The sequence below is a fragment of the Rhagoletis pomonella genome, unplaced genomic scaffold (assembly GCF_013731165.1).
Source record: "Rhagoletis pomonella isolate Grant_MI unplaced genomic scaffold, Rhpom_1.0 Rhpom_scaffold_00048, whole genome shotgun sequence".
Taxonomy (NCBI): Eukaryota; Metazoa; Arthropoda; class Insecta; order Diptera; family Tephritidae; genus Rhagoletis; species Rhagoletis pomonella.
Window position 1 is genome coordinate 251,582 of NW_023458602.1, and position 16,543 is coordinate 268,124.

Genomic DNA, 16,543 nt, shown 5'->3' on the forward strand with positions numbered 1-16,543 from the left:
TGGGACCATGGCAATATTTTTCGTTGAAAGAGAAATTCATAAACTTTTCAACAAAATTTGATTCATATCAAAATGTTGCTTCTACCGGAAGCGCTACGATAGATTCGCTAAGAGTGGTCAAAAAGCACACTGTGCGCCACCGCCGATTCTGTCCTTCCTATCTTGTCTATAGATATGATAATTATTTGGAAGAATCTCTGAATTGAAAATGTGAGGTTTCAGCCAAGCTTTAGTAAAAGAAAGAATATTATAATTACATTCAAGGCCTTTAAAGTATAAGTTCGTTAATTTAGTATTTAAGCCTCTTACGTTTAGGTAATAAATACTTAGAGCAGATTTAATAATTAGTTTTTTGATTCAGTATTATGACGGGGAATATTAGCTAAGTTATTTACTTTTTTGGGCCTATATTCGGATTCACGAACGAAAGCTCCGGAGGGCCAAAAAGAACTACTAAGCAGCGCATTAAAATTATCTAAATTTACGTAAATTTTAAATGAAGCAATATTTCTTTCGTAATTAAAATTTAATTTTCTGATGCTTAAGTCGACAGTTGTCTCTCGAAAATCTAGAAACAAAGATTGACTTTTTTGGCGGAACCACAACTAGTTTCCTCATATCAGATTGGAATACCGGCGGAGGGGGTTGAGTTACTGCGTTAGTAGTTGAGGATAGGGAAGGCGGTGGAGGCTTTGAAGATGATGCCACCACTTCAATGGAGGAAGGGGAAGATACTTCAAGCTCCTTATTATCCGAAGCAGATATCGTTACACGGTCTTTTGAGGCTGAGGATTCTGATGCTGGAGGACACGGAGAAGATAAATTAATTTTAAATTAATTAAGTCCGTCGGAAGATTATTCTGACGTGCAACGGCAACAATTTCCTTAGATGGACTATGAAGACGCTTACGTTTAGACACACGGATATCCTTAACAGATTGCAAGATATCTAAGCATTTGAATGATTTAAACATATTTTCATAATGCTTAAATTTTTCTGTCAGTACCGACAATTCTCTTCCTATTTCTGTAAAACCATTTCTGGTATGCCTAAATAGCTTGAAAAGATCAACTTCGGTTGACCTGCACTTTACGCAAGACCAGCAATAACTATTTATGTTCGGTCCCTGCTATAAATAGTGACTCACAAGCAAAAACTATTCTGAACGCAAAACGACACTGAAGGTGCACCACGCCGAAACTGGCTTTTCTCCAAATCGAATTTGAAAAGAGATGACGGAAAATCGCTCCACAATGAAATGGCATACATTTGACATACATACGATTCTCTTTTAAATTGGCTTTAGCGTATAATCCAAACACTTTTATTTAGTATTTATTTACAAGTTTTAGTGAAAAAAAAAATCGTTTCATACACTTGAAATAAAAATTGTTTCAACTTTTTTCAAACAGGTATTTATACGTGTATAGCTCAAAATATAAATGGCAACACAGCAGTACAAGCAAACGTTACAATTGATGATAAGAGACCAATACCACGACTAAGCATAGAACCTTTTGATTTGGATGTTGTCACTGGAACAATTTTTGAAATGCCTTGCAAAGTGGAAGACAATACCAGCGTACAGGTAAATGGCGATTTGTATGAGCATAATGGAGCTGTCTAATCAAAAGTTGATTTTTCACTTCCGACAAATTTTTTATTTATTTTTATTCTCATCAAGATGATATATCAGGAAAATTGGTTATTTCAGTTCAAAATATCTTTTATCTTTGCAATCCGAGAAAATCATATTTCCATAAATTTAGGGTTTGTGAATTTCCGTTTTTTGCTCTTCCTGTAAAATAATGTATTGGGAATATATCATATTTTGATTAGATCCGCCTCGTATGTACATATGTGTATCATAGATCGTGGTATTTATTTCGTAAGCGAAAGTCGTCAATATTAGAGGGGGTTAACGGACGCTGCTGACTTAAGAGAGCCCTTAATCCGAAAAAGTCATCGCACTTCGCACATGGGTCGCTAATGTCCCCCATGTGTGCGAACGAGTGTACAAGAGTCGGGACTATGTGCATATGTAGTAAGTATATCCATGTAACTGCAACTGCTTACCCAGAATAAAGACTATACCTAACGCTCGTATCTATACTTTTTTGCAGTGTAATACTTTTTTTATTCCAAAAATGGATACTAAATTTTTTAAAACGACAGACGCTCTACCAACCGACTTCGACTACGACGAGATAGATAGAATTGAAAAACATTTTGAAGTAGAGGAATATTCTGCAGTGGCATAACCAGGGGGGATTTGGGGGGATAAATCCCGGCCCCCTTCGTCAGTGAAATTAAACTTTTTATTTTTGAATTAATAACTGAATACTAATTTTACCCTTCCGATTTATAATTTTTTTATTTCGGACTGATATCTTTTAAAGAATATATACAATTATCGGTTGGTGGACTATGTATTTGAATATTTGCGAAATACACTAGGCCATTTTGCTTAGTTCCCCACAGTGTTGGGAAATAATCTATAATCTATACAAAAACTGTACTTTTCCACTGCAAATTGTATCGACTTTTTAATTTGCTCATATGCATGCATGCATTCATAGATTCCCTTCAAGACCAATGCTTTGATGGTATTCACGGCAGATATTTTAAGATACACTTCTTAACAAAAAAAAATTTGTAAAGTTATTATGAATGGATAAAAGAGACATCTTCTTTAAATTCAGTACTAAAACTTGACATTTCAAGTGCTTATCAAAACTTTATACATGTTAACTAGATTGGCCATTTATGCAGTTTAACAAAACACGCATAAATCCAAGGTGTAATCTTTGCGCAACATTAACAAAATCAACAAACTTTCGTAAAGCTTTTTAATTTGATTTGATTAGATGATATATATTTTGAGTATGCAGTTTTGTAGCCCGATCAATTTAAATAAAGCGCAAGTTTAAAATACATAGCGACTTATCGTTGATTTTTAATATATTTTTTTTTTTTTGATGAAGGTGTTGCTAATTTTCTTCATTAAAAAAATCGACGAACATACTTAGATAATATGGAAGAAAATTACCGACATCGTCAAAAATATGCCATACATCAACTGTAAATCACAGGTACTTTAAATTTTCACTTTATTAGACTAAAATTGAATGAGCTAAAAAACTGAAAAATATTAAGAGATAAAATTGAAATAGAAAGTTCGAAATTTTTACAAAAGTTTGTCGATTTTTTGTAATGCTGTTCAAAGATTAAACTTATTTTCATTTAGTGTTTGTTAAGGAATAAACTATATATTTATAAATAAATAATTCAAATTAAAATTTAATAAAATAAATAGTCAAATCGAGTCAATATGTGAGTGTCGTAAAGTTATGATATTTAAGAACATCTCTTTCTTAATTAACGATGACACTGTTTCTATATGAAGCTGATTTCAACATTTTGTTTTAATAAAATTTAGTATCGAAAATATTCTTTCAAAACTTGCATAGGAATGTGATATAATGGTTCGTTCAAAACCTTTTTTCAAAACTTATAAAGGCACAAAAAAGAATAAAAAATTTCCCGCAGTGAATTTTCAGATTTTTAAAACGGTATAGTAATTTAATTTTTTAAATTTAAATAAAAGCATGAATACCCCATGGAATAAACGAATAGAAACGAAAGAATGCACTCAGGCGACGCCTCTAGCCATTGTGTGTCACAATTTTAAGTTATCGATGGAAATTTTTTGTTCATCATTTATTTGGTGTTTATTTTTTCGATCACAAATAACTATTATTTTATGGTTTTAATTTTTTCGCTCAGAGATAATAATTAGTTATTAATGAGTTAAATGATGCCACTTAGAAAAGGCCATATAGACGCAACCAACAGAAATTTTGACCTGGAAATTTTTTTGGACATATTCTTTTTTTTATAGTGTCATCACCTTTAAAAAAGGATATGTTGAAAACTGTCCTAGTATATAGCATCTGTACCAAGGGTTTCGAAAAGCTTGCCTTTAACCGAAAAGAAGACATCACTGGCCACAAAATTAATTGGCTGAGTGCAAGAAAAATGTTTCAGGAGCAGAAAATTTTTATTATTATAAAAGCTTGACATAGGTTCCAAAAATAGTAAATGTTAATGAAAACGATTTCGTGGAGGCAGAATTGTCTTGCTTATTTTTCGAATGGGAAAAAATCTCAAAGATAAACATTTTCATCTTTACATATTGCCTGGGTATTGGACCAAACCCACTTTTTTTAAAAACCGAGTCATAATTAAAAATGCAATTTCTTCGTTTTTCGTCCAAGTGCGAAATTTGACCTTTGGTAATAAATTATTTTTTAATTATTGTATGTAAACAACTAAAAAAGTAAAAATATAGGCGTGGTCCGTCTTTGCTCTTATTTAAACGGTATATAGCTTTTTGCACACATTTATATTTCAAGTGCTATAAGGGGTCAAAAGTCTTATCTTCGAAAAATTAAAATGTTAAGAAGCCACAATAAAATTGATAAAACCCTTACATTTAAAAACAATTTTTAACTGATTTTAAAAACATTGGTACCGTAATTGGTATTGGTAAATGTGACTAAACCCCTCTTCTGCTGATATGCATATTTTTATACTTGGTTGGTTGGGTGGTAGCAGCGTCGCCTGGGTACATTCCCAGGACCCAATTAGTGCTGAAAGCACCATTTTGATAAGCTTTCTCTGAGACCCCTGATTTTATCTGCTTTCATGATTCGTTGGGTTCGTCAAACCATTTGGATTATCCGATGAATCTGTTTAGGTTAATAATGTTAAATTTGGAAATATTTTGGATGGAAAAACTCCCAGGCGTGTTCTGCCTTATTTGTGCCAATGCTGGGTACTCGCAAAGATAGTGATGGACCGTTTCTTTACTTCCCACAAGATTACAGTTACGGCACCGAGGGTTATACGGAAGGCCCATTTTATCTGCATGTTCACCAATGGGCCAATGTCACGTTATCGTGGCTATTAATTTGATTATATCTTTCCTCGCCCTTTTGAGAAGTTCTTCTGTCTTTGGCTTGTCATAGTGCGGCCATATGTTCCTGTTGAAGGTTGTTCCAACGTGTATCAGCCATACGTGTGAATCGCAGATGCAGTTTCCTTTTGATGAGTCCGAGTGGACTATTTATAGTTTCTGCTTCGGGATTCATCCAAAGATGCTTCGGCCTTAGCCAACTCGCCAGCTCTCTCATTTCCGTGGATGTTCCTATGGCCGGGAACCCAGATGAGAGTGATGTCTATTAACTCGGCCGCCGAGCTTAACGCATATTTCCAATGTCTGGCTGTTTTGGATTTTGTTACCGGTGAGGCAAGTGCCAGAAATGCCGCTTGGCTATCTGAAAAACTGTATGCTTTTTATACACCTACGCAGTTCCTCTCTAGTGATTTACAGGCCCTTTCGATGCCCAGTACTTCCGCTTGGAAGATGCTAGCAAAGTTAAGTAGTCGAAGCGAGAGAGACATTCAGCGTTTCAGAGAACACCCCCACACCGCAGTCTATTTTGGACCCGTCAGTATAGATTTCAGTGGAATTCTCCTCGACTATCCTGCCCCTACCCCAATCCCGTCTTGAAGGAAACTTCACGTGAAAGCTTTTCCTGAAATCTGTCATAGGAGGTATATAATCTGATTGTTTCCCTGATTCGATAAGCTTGTCAAGAATACCACTATGGCCGTGCTGCAACGCCCTCCAGCAGCCAGACTCTTTGAGTCTGACTATCGCAGACACAGCATTTTCACGGATATGGAGTTCTATGGGTAGTTGATGCAGGATTACTCTTTGTATACTGCCTAATTTCCAGACGTTGTATTGTTTATCTAGTGCCGGCCACCAAACTAACGCCGCATACGTTAGTATTGGTCGTATGATAGCCGTGTACATCCAGAGGACAAGCTTTGGCTTCAATCCCCAGTTGATACTGAATATTCTTTTACAAGTATAATAAGCTGTGTAGGCTCTCTCAACCCGCCTCTCTATGTTTGTGTTTCAGCTCAGCTTGGTATCTGATACGCAGTGTTGCCAACTTTTCAGTTTCAAAAAGCACCAAATCTTGGAAAAAAGAGCGTTTTACCGCACTAAAAGCACTAAATTTTTTTTTTTAATCAAAGGATACTCTTTTTCATAACAGTTTGTAGTAAACAAAAATAAATAAATAAACCATATTTACATGTATAAATAAATACACATTCATGCTTGCGAAGTAATACCGAAGTACTGCACATTAAAACTGATATACCTGGAGACGGAACAATCGAATCGCAACAAACGAAACTGAATTTTAAACGGAAAGAGTAATACTTAATGATACCCTAAGTAGAAATGAGCGAAAAAATTTGTTGTTTTATAATATAACCTCAAATATTGCGAAAAACCGTGTTTTTACACTTAGCGGCTAGGATATCTCAAAACGTGGGATAGAAATTCTGCAGCTAGATTTGTATTCAGCACCGAAGAATCTACAAAAACCGATGCACTCAGGTGGCAAAAATAGTTAAAATTTTTCGAACTGTGTAATCAATCAATAATCAAGAAAATAAAAAAATTAATACCTAACTTATCTGCGTGCTAGCATTTTCAACGCGAATACAATTTAACAAGAACGCAAGAACGTGGGTTTATAACTTCATCTTTTTATCAATCATGGTTTGCATTTTAGTGCATTTAAATTTGTAGATTCTTGTTAATTCAAAAATTTTAGTTCAGAAAAAAGCACTAAAAAGGGCACTAGGCACTAAACCATTTTTTTGGCGTTTTAATTTTCAAAAGGCACTAAATCTAGTGCTTAAAGCACTAAGTTGGCAACTATGCTAATACGATACCCAAGTACTTAGCCTCGGAGGACAATGTGAGAGACCTTTCATTAAGGGAGGGAAGCCTGAATTGTGGTATTTTTGTTTTATTGGTGAACAGCATCAGTTCCGTCTTGTTAGGGTTGATACCCAGTCCACTTTTTGTAGCCCAGGTGTTTAGCCGGAGCAAAGCTCCCTCTAGGATTTCACTAATCGTTGAGGGGAAGAGACCTGATACCGCCACCACTACATCATCTGCATATGGGTATTTCCATACTTCGCATACGTGACAGTCGCACGTTTCAATGTGATAAAAACAAGGAATACCATTTGTTTTCTTTAACTTTTTTAGGCCATTGTATAGCACATAATTTGCTCTATATTTCACCGAAAAATTAAAACAATCGAACTGCTTGGTCTTGAAATATAAGCATTTAAACAGAGTGTCGTTACGTGACAAAAATGGAAGTAGATATTTTCTTTTCTTACAAAATCGCAAAACTCTGCGAATTGTCGATGGCTATTTTCACTAAACTTATTTTAATATGATTTGGAGCAATTCTAGTTGTTTTTAGAGTTTTTTGAATCAATGCAACTTGTTTCAATTTTCTTTTACAACCCCAAGTGTGAAACGTCACGTGACGTAGCGTCACGTGACATAAATTTCCATCGTTATATTTTTGTTAATATTGCTTTTAAAAGAATTTTTAACGCAAATAAAACATGTATTTTATGTAGAATAAACTTTATATTTTGACTTCAGCGCCAATTCAGGGTGAATTTGTTGGAAATCTATGACTTATTATGTTTCAACCACATACGCCAAATTCGAACCAAATCGGGCCATAAATACGGTTTTTCGAAATATCTCAACCTGGGCGCCACCTAGGAGACCATTTTACGCATACGTTATTCTACTTACATAGCCAGTATATATTTTAAAAAGCAGACAAATCGGCCCGTAAATTCGTTAGATATAAGATTTTTATTTTTTTTTGTCGTGGTGGACCTTCCGATGGAATCACCCATATGCTACTACTTTCACTCTAACTTGGTTGAGATCCAGTAGAATGTCGTTCAGTACTACCACCCATAGTAGCGGAGACAGAACTCCCCCTTGGGGAGTGGCTATATTTGCATAACGGAATAGCTTTACTGAACCAATGGGTGAAATTATGATTCTGTCTCTGAGCATTTGTTCGATCCACTCAAATAATCCATTCGCGATCACTCGCAACAGCTTATCGCGAAAAATTTTCAACGACGTTATATGGGAGACATTTTTCGTGTTTGTTTTGTTGTTATGCATACAGCATACATACATATGTACATATGTATATCGTCGTTTAAAGTACAAAACCGCGTATGGTCATTCTGCAAAACCGCGTAACTGCTCACACAAGCTCTTGGCTCAATCCTTATCCATTCGTCCTGAAATATACTAGCCAGAAATGCGATTGCTTTATAAAAAAGATAACCATCTTGAAATATTAGTGTTTTTACTCTCTAGAAAATAATTTATGCAATCTCACATACGCAGTTTTGCATTTTGCTGATACGCGGCTTTGCATTTTGCTGATACGCGGTTTTGCACTTTAAACGACGATATGTAAGTAATGAAAGCAAATGCTTTGCGGTTGGAAGGAATGTAGGAATATGCACAAATATATGAATTATGGTGGTAACATATATGTATGTATGTACATATAAATTACATACATGCATACGTGTAGTTAAAATATATTCCAAGCGTACACTTTTCAGTATAATGGAGTATCTGCATGTTATTTTATTATAATGATTGTGTTTATTTTTATAAGCTTTTATTTAACTTGGTCATCCCGCGCAAATCGCGGAAATTTCCAATCGATTTTAAACTGACTTCCCGACAAGTTAGAGACTTCAAATTTTCAGCATAGTTCCAATCACGATGACAATGCCATTTAATGTATAAATGAATTCCCTATATGGTCCAGGGGTCTTGATTCATTTATTTATTCATTCATTTATTGATTTGATTGATTTTATTTATATCTAATGAATGGAACTTAGTGGGGATAAGATTGACTAATGAGAAAAGTGGGCGTCTGGTGAAGACTGAGAGTAAAGAAAAGCAGAAAAAACAATGCATATAAATATTTTTATTTCTTTTAAATGTTTTGATTCGCCATTATAAGGATATTAATAAAAAAAAAACAAAAATATACACACGTAAATAGAATAAGAATATGTATGGATCAGTGGCGTAGCCAGGATTTGGCTTTGGGGGGGATGAACAAAAAATTTCCATCGATAACTTAAATCTGGGACACACAATGGCTAGAGGCGTCGCCTGAGTGCATTCTTTCATATATTTATGTATGTGCCAGTTTTACCGTTATATATTTTTTATCTACTCGTTTATTCCATGGGGTCTTCATGCTTTATTTAAATTTAAAAAATTAAATTACTATACCTTTTTAAAAATCTGAAAATTCACTGCGGGAAGTTGTTTTATTCTCTTTTTGTCTTCGCCTTCTCGTTTTTGCCTTTATAAGTTTTGAAAAAAGGTTTTGAACGAGCCATTATATCACATTCCTAGGCAAGTTTTGAAAGAATATTTTCGATACTAAATTTTATTTAAACAAAATGTCGAAATCAGCTTCATATAGAAACAGTGTCATCGTTAATTAAGAAAGAGATGTTCTTAAATATCATAACTTTACGACACTCACATATTGACTCGATTTGACTATTTATTTTATTAAATTTTAATTTGAATTATTTGTTTATAAAAATATGTGACCTGGTCTACGGAAAGGGGGCTTAGGTGTCAAAAAATCAATTTTCACTTTTTGGTTGATTCGGATGGAAGATGAAGATGAGATGATTTTCACTTTTAACAGCTTTTTCACAGAAAACTTTTTTCGCACGTAAGCTCCCTTTTCGTAGACCAGGTCACATATAGTTTATTCCTTAACATACACTAAATGAACAACATTAAAAAAAATCTACAAAGTTTTGTAAAAATTTCGAACTTTTTATTTCAATTTTATCTCTTAATATTTTGCAGTTTTTTAGCTCATTCAATTTTAGTCTAATAAAGTGCAAATTTAAAGTAGTTGTGATTTACAGTTGATGTATGGCATATTTTTGACGATGTCGGTAATTTTCTTCCATATTATCTAAGTATGTATGTTCGACGATTTTTTTAATGAAGAAAATGAGCAACGCCTTTTAGGGTTAACCCTTTCAGTACAAAAATTCAACCACTGGTTATAAAAAATTTTAAATATGTATACTGGCTAATTTTGGATCGTTCATTTTAAAAATCACATACAAAAATGTGTAAAGCTTTGAGGTTTGCGGCCATTCAGGGTCCTTTTTAATGGTCAGTGATATCCCAGGTGCTGCAATCACAACAGACAGCCAGCGCTTTCGCTACTCGACTCTCACACCTGCTCTCAGAGAGCACTCTTCAACAAACCGACATATGCGAGCAGTGGAACCACATTTCCCGCTCATTAAGTACCGCCGCCGAAGAAGTAGTCGGATTTCAGCGAGCCCGAAAGAACAACTGGTACGATGAGGAGTGTCAGGAAGCTGCAGAGAAAATAGATGCCGCCTACAGGGCCACGCTGCGATCGGGCGCAACGCGCGCTATGTGGGACCGCTATAGGGATCTGAAGAGGGAAGCGAGACGTATTTGCCGCAACAAGAAGAGAGAGGCAGAAATACGTGAGTGCGAAGAGCTTGAAATGCTGGCCGACAGGAGGAATGCCCGAAAATTTGACCAGAGAGTAAGGCGACTTACGGAAGGTTTAAAGACCGGGGCGCACTCCTGTAAGAACAATAATGGCGACCTAGTAACTGATGTCCAGAGCGTACTTAAATTATGGAGGGAACACTTTTCCGTCCTACTAAATGGTAGCAGCACGGAAAGTTGTGGAGAAGAAGAACCCGAGCCCGCAGTCGATGGTGACGGAGTCGACGTTCCACCGCCTGACTATGACGAGGTACGTATAGCAATAACGCGGCTGAAAAACAACAAAGCCGCTGGAGCTGACAGCCTGCCAGCTGAGCTATTCAAGTACGGCGGCGAGGAGTTGATAAGGTGCATGCATCAACTCTTGTGCAGAATATGGTCAGATGAACGCATGCCCGACGACTGGAATTTAAGTGTGCTCTGCCCAATCCACAAGAAAGGTGACCCCGCCATTCGCGCCAACTACCGCGGGATCAGCCTTCTAAGCATAGGTTACAAGGTCTTATCGTGCGTATTGTGTGAAAGACTGAAGCCCACCGTCAATGAACTGATTGGGCCTTATCAGTGTGGCTTTAGACCTGGCAAATCCACCATAGACCAGGTATTCACAATACGCCAAATCTTGGAAAAGACCCGCGAGAAAAGGATCGACACTCACCACCTATTTGTCGACTTTAAAGCCGCTTTTGACAGCACTAAAAGGAGTTGCCTATACGCCGCTATGTCTGAATTTGGCATCCCCTCAAAACTCATACGGCTGTGTAAAATGACGTTGAGCAATACCACCAGCTCCGTCAGAATTGGAAAAGACCTCTCCGAGCCGTTCGCCACAAAACGGGGTTTCAGACAGGGCGACTCCCTTTCATGTGACTTCTTTAATCTGATGTTGGAGAAGATAATAAGAGCTGCAGAACTGAACCGCTCAGGAACAATTTACTACAAGAGCGTGCAATTGCTGGCTTATGCCGATGACATCGACATCATCGGTAACAATAACCGCGAAGTCTGTTCTGCCTTTTCCAAGTTGGATAGGGAAGCAAAGCGCATGGGTCTTACCACCAGACCACAAGACGAAGTATCTCCTGTCATCAAAAAAACAGTCAGCACATTCGCGCCTTGGCTCCCACGTCACTGTTGACAGTTACAATTTCGAAAAAGTAGAGAAATTCGTTTACTTGGGAACCAGCATTAACACCGATAATAATGTCAGCATTGAAATCCAACGTAGAATCACTCTTGCCAACAAGTGCTACTTTGGACTGTGTAGGCAATTCAGGAGTAAAGTCCTCTCTCGACGTACGAAAACCACGCTCTATAAGTCACTCATCATGCCCGTGCTGGTATATGGCGCAGAAGCATGGACAATGACAACATCCGATGAGGCGGCTCTTGGGGTGTTTGAGAGAAAGATTTTGCGGAAGATTTACGGTCCTTTACGCGTTGGCGACGGCGAGTACCGCAGACGATGGAACGATGAGCTGTATGAGCTTTACAACGATATGGACATAGTGCAGCGAATTAAAATACAGCGGCTCCGCTGGCTTGGTCATGTCGTTCGAATGGACACCGACGCTCCAGCTCTGAAAGTATTCAACTCGGAACCCGCTGGTGGTAGCAGAGGAAGAGGGAGGCCCCCACTGCGATGGAAAGATCAGGTGGAGAAGGACTTGGCTTCACTTGGCGTTTCCAATTGGCGTCAGTTGGCACAGAGGAGAAACGACTGGCGTGCTTTGCTGAACTCGGCCAGAATCGCTTAGGCGGTTACAGCGCCAAAAAAGAAGAAGAAGAAGATATCCCAGGTGTTTAAAAAAGAAAGGAATTTCAGCTATTTTTATTTTTTGCTTTCGTGAAATATATTTCAAAACTATGAATAATACCTAATAACTTTTCCTAATCTCAATTCCACGGAAATATGGTTAATATTTTTCAATAGATTATATTATTCACTATAGACTTCTCTGCCGCTTTTTACTTATTTGACAAACATGGTCAACTGCAACTGCAGCTTGCACTTTAGTTTGATACATAGCTTAATTCTGTGTCTGCTACAGATCGGCCTTACTAAGTCGTATGACTGAACAATTATATGGATATTAAAGGCCTGAACTGCAAAACATAGCGACATGTAACACATCATGCAAGTGCCAGTTGATATCATGTCGCTTATACATGTTTGAAAGTGATATATGAAGACATTGCTGAATAAATTCAAATCAAATCATGCATCAAATTTATCCATGTCAACAAAAGGAACATATGCGACATATTCAGCATTGTATATATGGGAAGAGATTTTCCGAATTTTGCAAGCTCCTACTATAGTAATATTTATTAAACAATTATCTAATTAACAAGTAATTTTTAGCAAAAAAAAAACCGACTTCAACTCCCATATAAAAAAAAAAATATATATATATATCTCATGATCCAATGATCGGATCTCAACCAGATTAGTATGGGACCACCTCTGAGGCACTACCTCAATTATCGAAATCGGTTGACGTGGTCCAAAGTTATGCGGTAACATACATAAAAAAAAAAATATTCCGACGAACTGATAACCTCCTCCTTTTTTGGAAGTCGGTTAAAAACCTATATACCAACGGTGAGCAAATGTGGCTCTTTTAGCCAAATGCGGCTCTTTTTACTTTCTCCTTGCTTAGAACACTTTTGCTCTTTTTACTTTTTAAAATACATATTTCTTTGCTGGGCACTCTTTTTCATGTGTTGTTTTTTTGTTTTATTCTTGTTGTTATTATTATTGAGATTAGAATATTACCCGCAATTGGAGAATGAAAATTGGGTTTCTGACTTAATGTTCTTTACCGGTATGATGGAACGTTCAGAAGAAATGTATCACCAAAATTTCCTTAAATGGATTAAAAGTATCATGAAAAAAATTTTAAGTATTAAAGTATCAATCTTTAGTAAAACTTTTAATTCTTAAATTAAAATGGTAGTTTGAATTTTTAATTGTGATCGTTGGTTGGAAAATTTTCTGTTCGCGTCCTAGTTTGGATATTTTTTCTCTTGTGAGATAAAAGATGACATTTCGCTGTTGGACATTTTTTACTGGAGATTTTAAACGGACGTACCTTTCACTATCCAACATTTAACAGAACTGTTACGAACAGCTTTAGCTGACCCAAAACCAGATTTTGAAAATCTCCCCAAAGGGATCTTTTGAATTTTCTTTTATATCTGTCTTACGTACAATAGAATAATAATAAAATTAATGTTTTTCATTTCTAATAATAATTTTATTTAAGAATATTTTTTTTTCTTGTTCTTTCTTTGTGGCTCTTTGTAGCATTTATAACTTAGATGTGGCTCTTTTCGGCCTCGGCCTTGGCCACCCCTGCTATATACATTTTCATACAAGGCAGGATTAAACAGTATTAAAAATATGCTGCAGAAACACAACAGCAAGCAACAGCTGAGCTAAGAAACAATGACATGCTATCGCAGTGTGTTTGAGATGGAATGGCATGGCATAGCAATGCATGAAATTTTTGAAAATGAAATTTTATTAGATACGCAGGGAAGAACTTAAGAAAATGTTTAAATTTATATTTTGTTACCTACTTCACCGTTTGAAATCTGAAAACTACACCTTTCATGAGCATGAAATGGTATTACAACTTTGGTCCGATATTTGTAAGTACAAGAATAAGAAGAGATAGACTTATGAAAATGTGTTCTTATGTATGTGACCAGAACATCGAGCTGAGCTGACTTAGGCATACCCTGCAAAAATCGTTGGACCATGTAGTCTATTTGTGGTAAATTGGAGTACTTACAAAAGTGTTCCTCTGTCATGCTGTAGCGGACCATCTCGTGTCTCTGCGCCAGCTTATTGTTTGTTATCCGATCACTGCTCGTGTTTTAACGAAACGTGATTGAAGTTGAGCATTTGAAAGCACATTTGCATGTCTGGCTGAAGCTGAACGTGTAGAGATGCTCGTTGTTAGTTCTTAGCTCTCAGCATGTTCGGGTTCGAATACCGTCAGAGGCAACATATAATTTTTAATTTTTGTCTTGGTTTTTATTAATTTCGAAAAACCATTAGAGAAGTGAAGAACAAAAGCGTGTACAAACGAAAAAATATAACAACAATGCCATTGTTAATATGTTGGAGTAGTTTTGTGCTACTCTGATGTAATGCAGGGATGGAGTATATGGTCCTGCCCTAGGACATCGCAATGTTAATGGGACCATATTTTTTATATGAATTGTGGTTAATTTTGGAGTACTCTTTGGTCCTTAGGGAGTACTCTTTACACGCATGCATGGAGTAGTCGCGATTTTTGCAGGGATATGGCAACCGAACAGTTGGGTGGCCACTGGCTGAAATGGTTTTACAGATGGCAACTGCAAGCTGGCAACAGAGTTGCTATATTGGCAACTGCATTTTGGTGGTCGCTGCGGTAATAATCGAAGATTGTATACCTACATATAAGGTAAACTTCAAAGTCTGCCCCTACGTAGCAATGCCCATGCACTTGTATAAGTACATGCATATAGATACGCACATATGTATATACATACATATGTACGTGTGCATGGATATGAAATGCAGACCCTCGTTTTATTGAGTTTTCTTCTTAGTCATACATACATCCATACATATTCTTATTCTACTTACGTGTGTATATTTTTGGCTTCTTATTAGTATCCTTATAATGGCGAATCCAAACATTTAAAAGAAGTAAAAAATTTATATGTATTGTTTTTTCTGCTTTTCTTTACTCTTAGTCTTCACCAGAAGCCCACTTTTCTCATTAGTCAATCTTATCCCCACTATGTTCCATTTATTAGATATAAAAAAATAAACGCAATCATTATAATAAAATAACATGCAGATACTCCGTTATACTGAAAAGTGTACGCTTGGAATATACTTTAACTACACGTATGCATGAATGTAATTTATATGTACATACATACATATATGTTACCACCATAATTCATATATTTGTGCTTATTCCTGCATTCCTTCCAACCGAAAAGCATTTGCTTTCATTACTTACATATACATATGTACATATGTATGTATGTTGTATGCATAACAACAAAACAAACGCGAAAAATAGGTTTGTATAGTAACCAATAGTCAGTAATAATTTGTACTGGAAGCTGCAAATTTTTACTGGAAAAGTGTATGATAACCCAAAAAATTTGCATGAGAGCAACAAATAGAGAGCGCAACAACACGGGAGAGCTGCAAATTCTTGCTAGTGAAATTTCTACTAGCAGAAGTTAGCTAGCAGAAGAAGAAGAAGAATAAATGTCATAAGCCGCCATTTGTTGAATTGGTTTAGCACAAACAAAAGTAAAATGAGTGGAGATCAAAATATTAATGATGTACTAGACTGTGTAAGTGCTTGTGTGAAAAGCAAAGAGTTTAAAACTGATTTATAAATAGTAAAATGTTTACAGCAGAATATCAAAAGGGTTCAACAACTATTCATTTGCAAATTTTTACTAGTTTTGCGTTCAGTAACTTTTTCTGCTAGTTATCTCTTTTTGTCAATTTTACGCTCTATTTTGCTTTTACGCTATGGCTGCAATGTTTTACTGGAGAAGTTACTATATAAACCTAATATCTCCCATACAACGTCGTTGAAAATTTTTCGCGATAAGGTGTTGTGAGTGATCGCGAATGGATTATTTGCATCGTTTTTCTCATTTATGAGAGGCCGACATCGGCAATGCTCGGACTTCTCATTATTCGAGTGAGCGGAAATGTTTTTGTCGATCGCATTCCGAATGTGAGAGATCATAAACTTGTTAGCATTTTTCACTCGCGATAAAAGAATGCAAAAATTGATTTGGAATATTATCGATCGCAAAAATCTCATAATTGAATGAAAACGAATAATCATAGATGAGATTTTCCGAACCCTGGTCAGATATTCCGACCTTCACAAGAGATCGAAAAATTGCTTCGATTGTAATGTTATTGAAGTGTACTGCTTGTAATGGAGTGATTTTTCTATGGTGCC

General features: G+C 36.2%; 1 protein-coding gene across 1 annotated transcript in view; it reads left to right on the forward strand.

Annotated features, from left to right (window-relative positions):
• The window catches only part of LOC118749783 (peroxidasin-like), a 95,228-nt gene that overhangs the window by 59,956 nt on the left and 18,729 nt on the right, over window positions 1-16,543 (forward strand). The window contains exon 5 of the mRNA XM_036484561.1: window positions 1,414-1,589. Within this exon, the coding sequence (XP_036340454.1) occupies window positions 1,414-1,589 (176 nt within the window). The remainder of the gene's footprint in view (window positions 1-1,413; window positions 1,590-16,543) is intronic.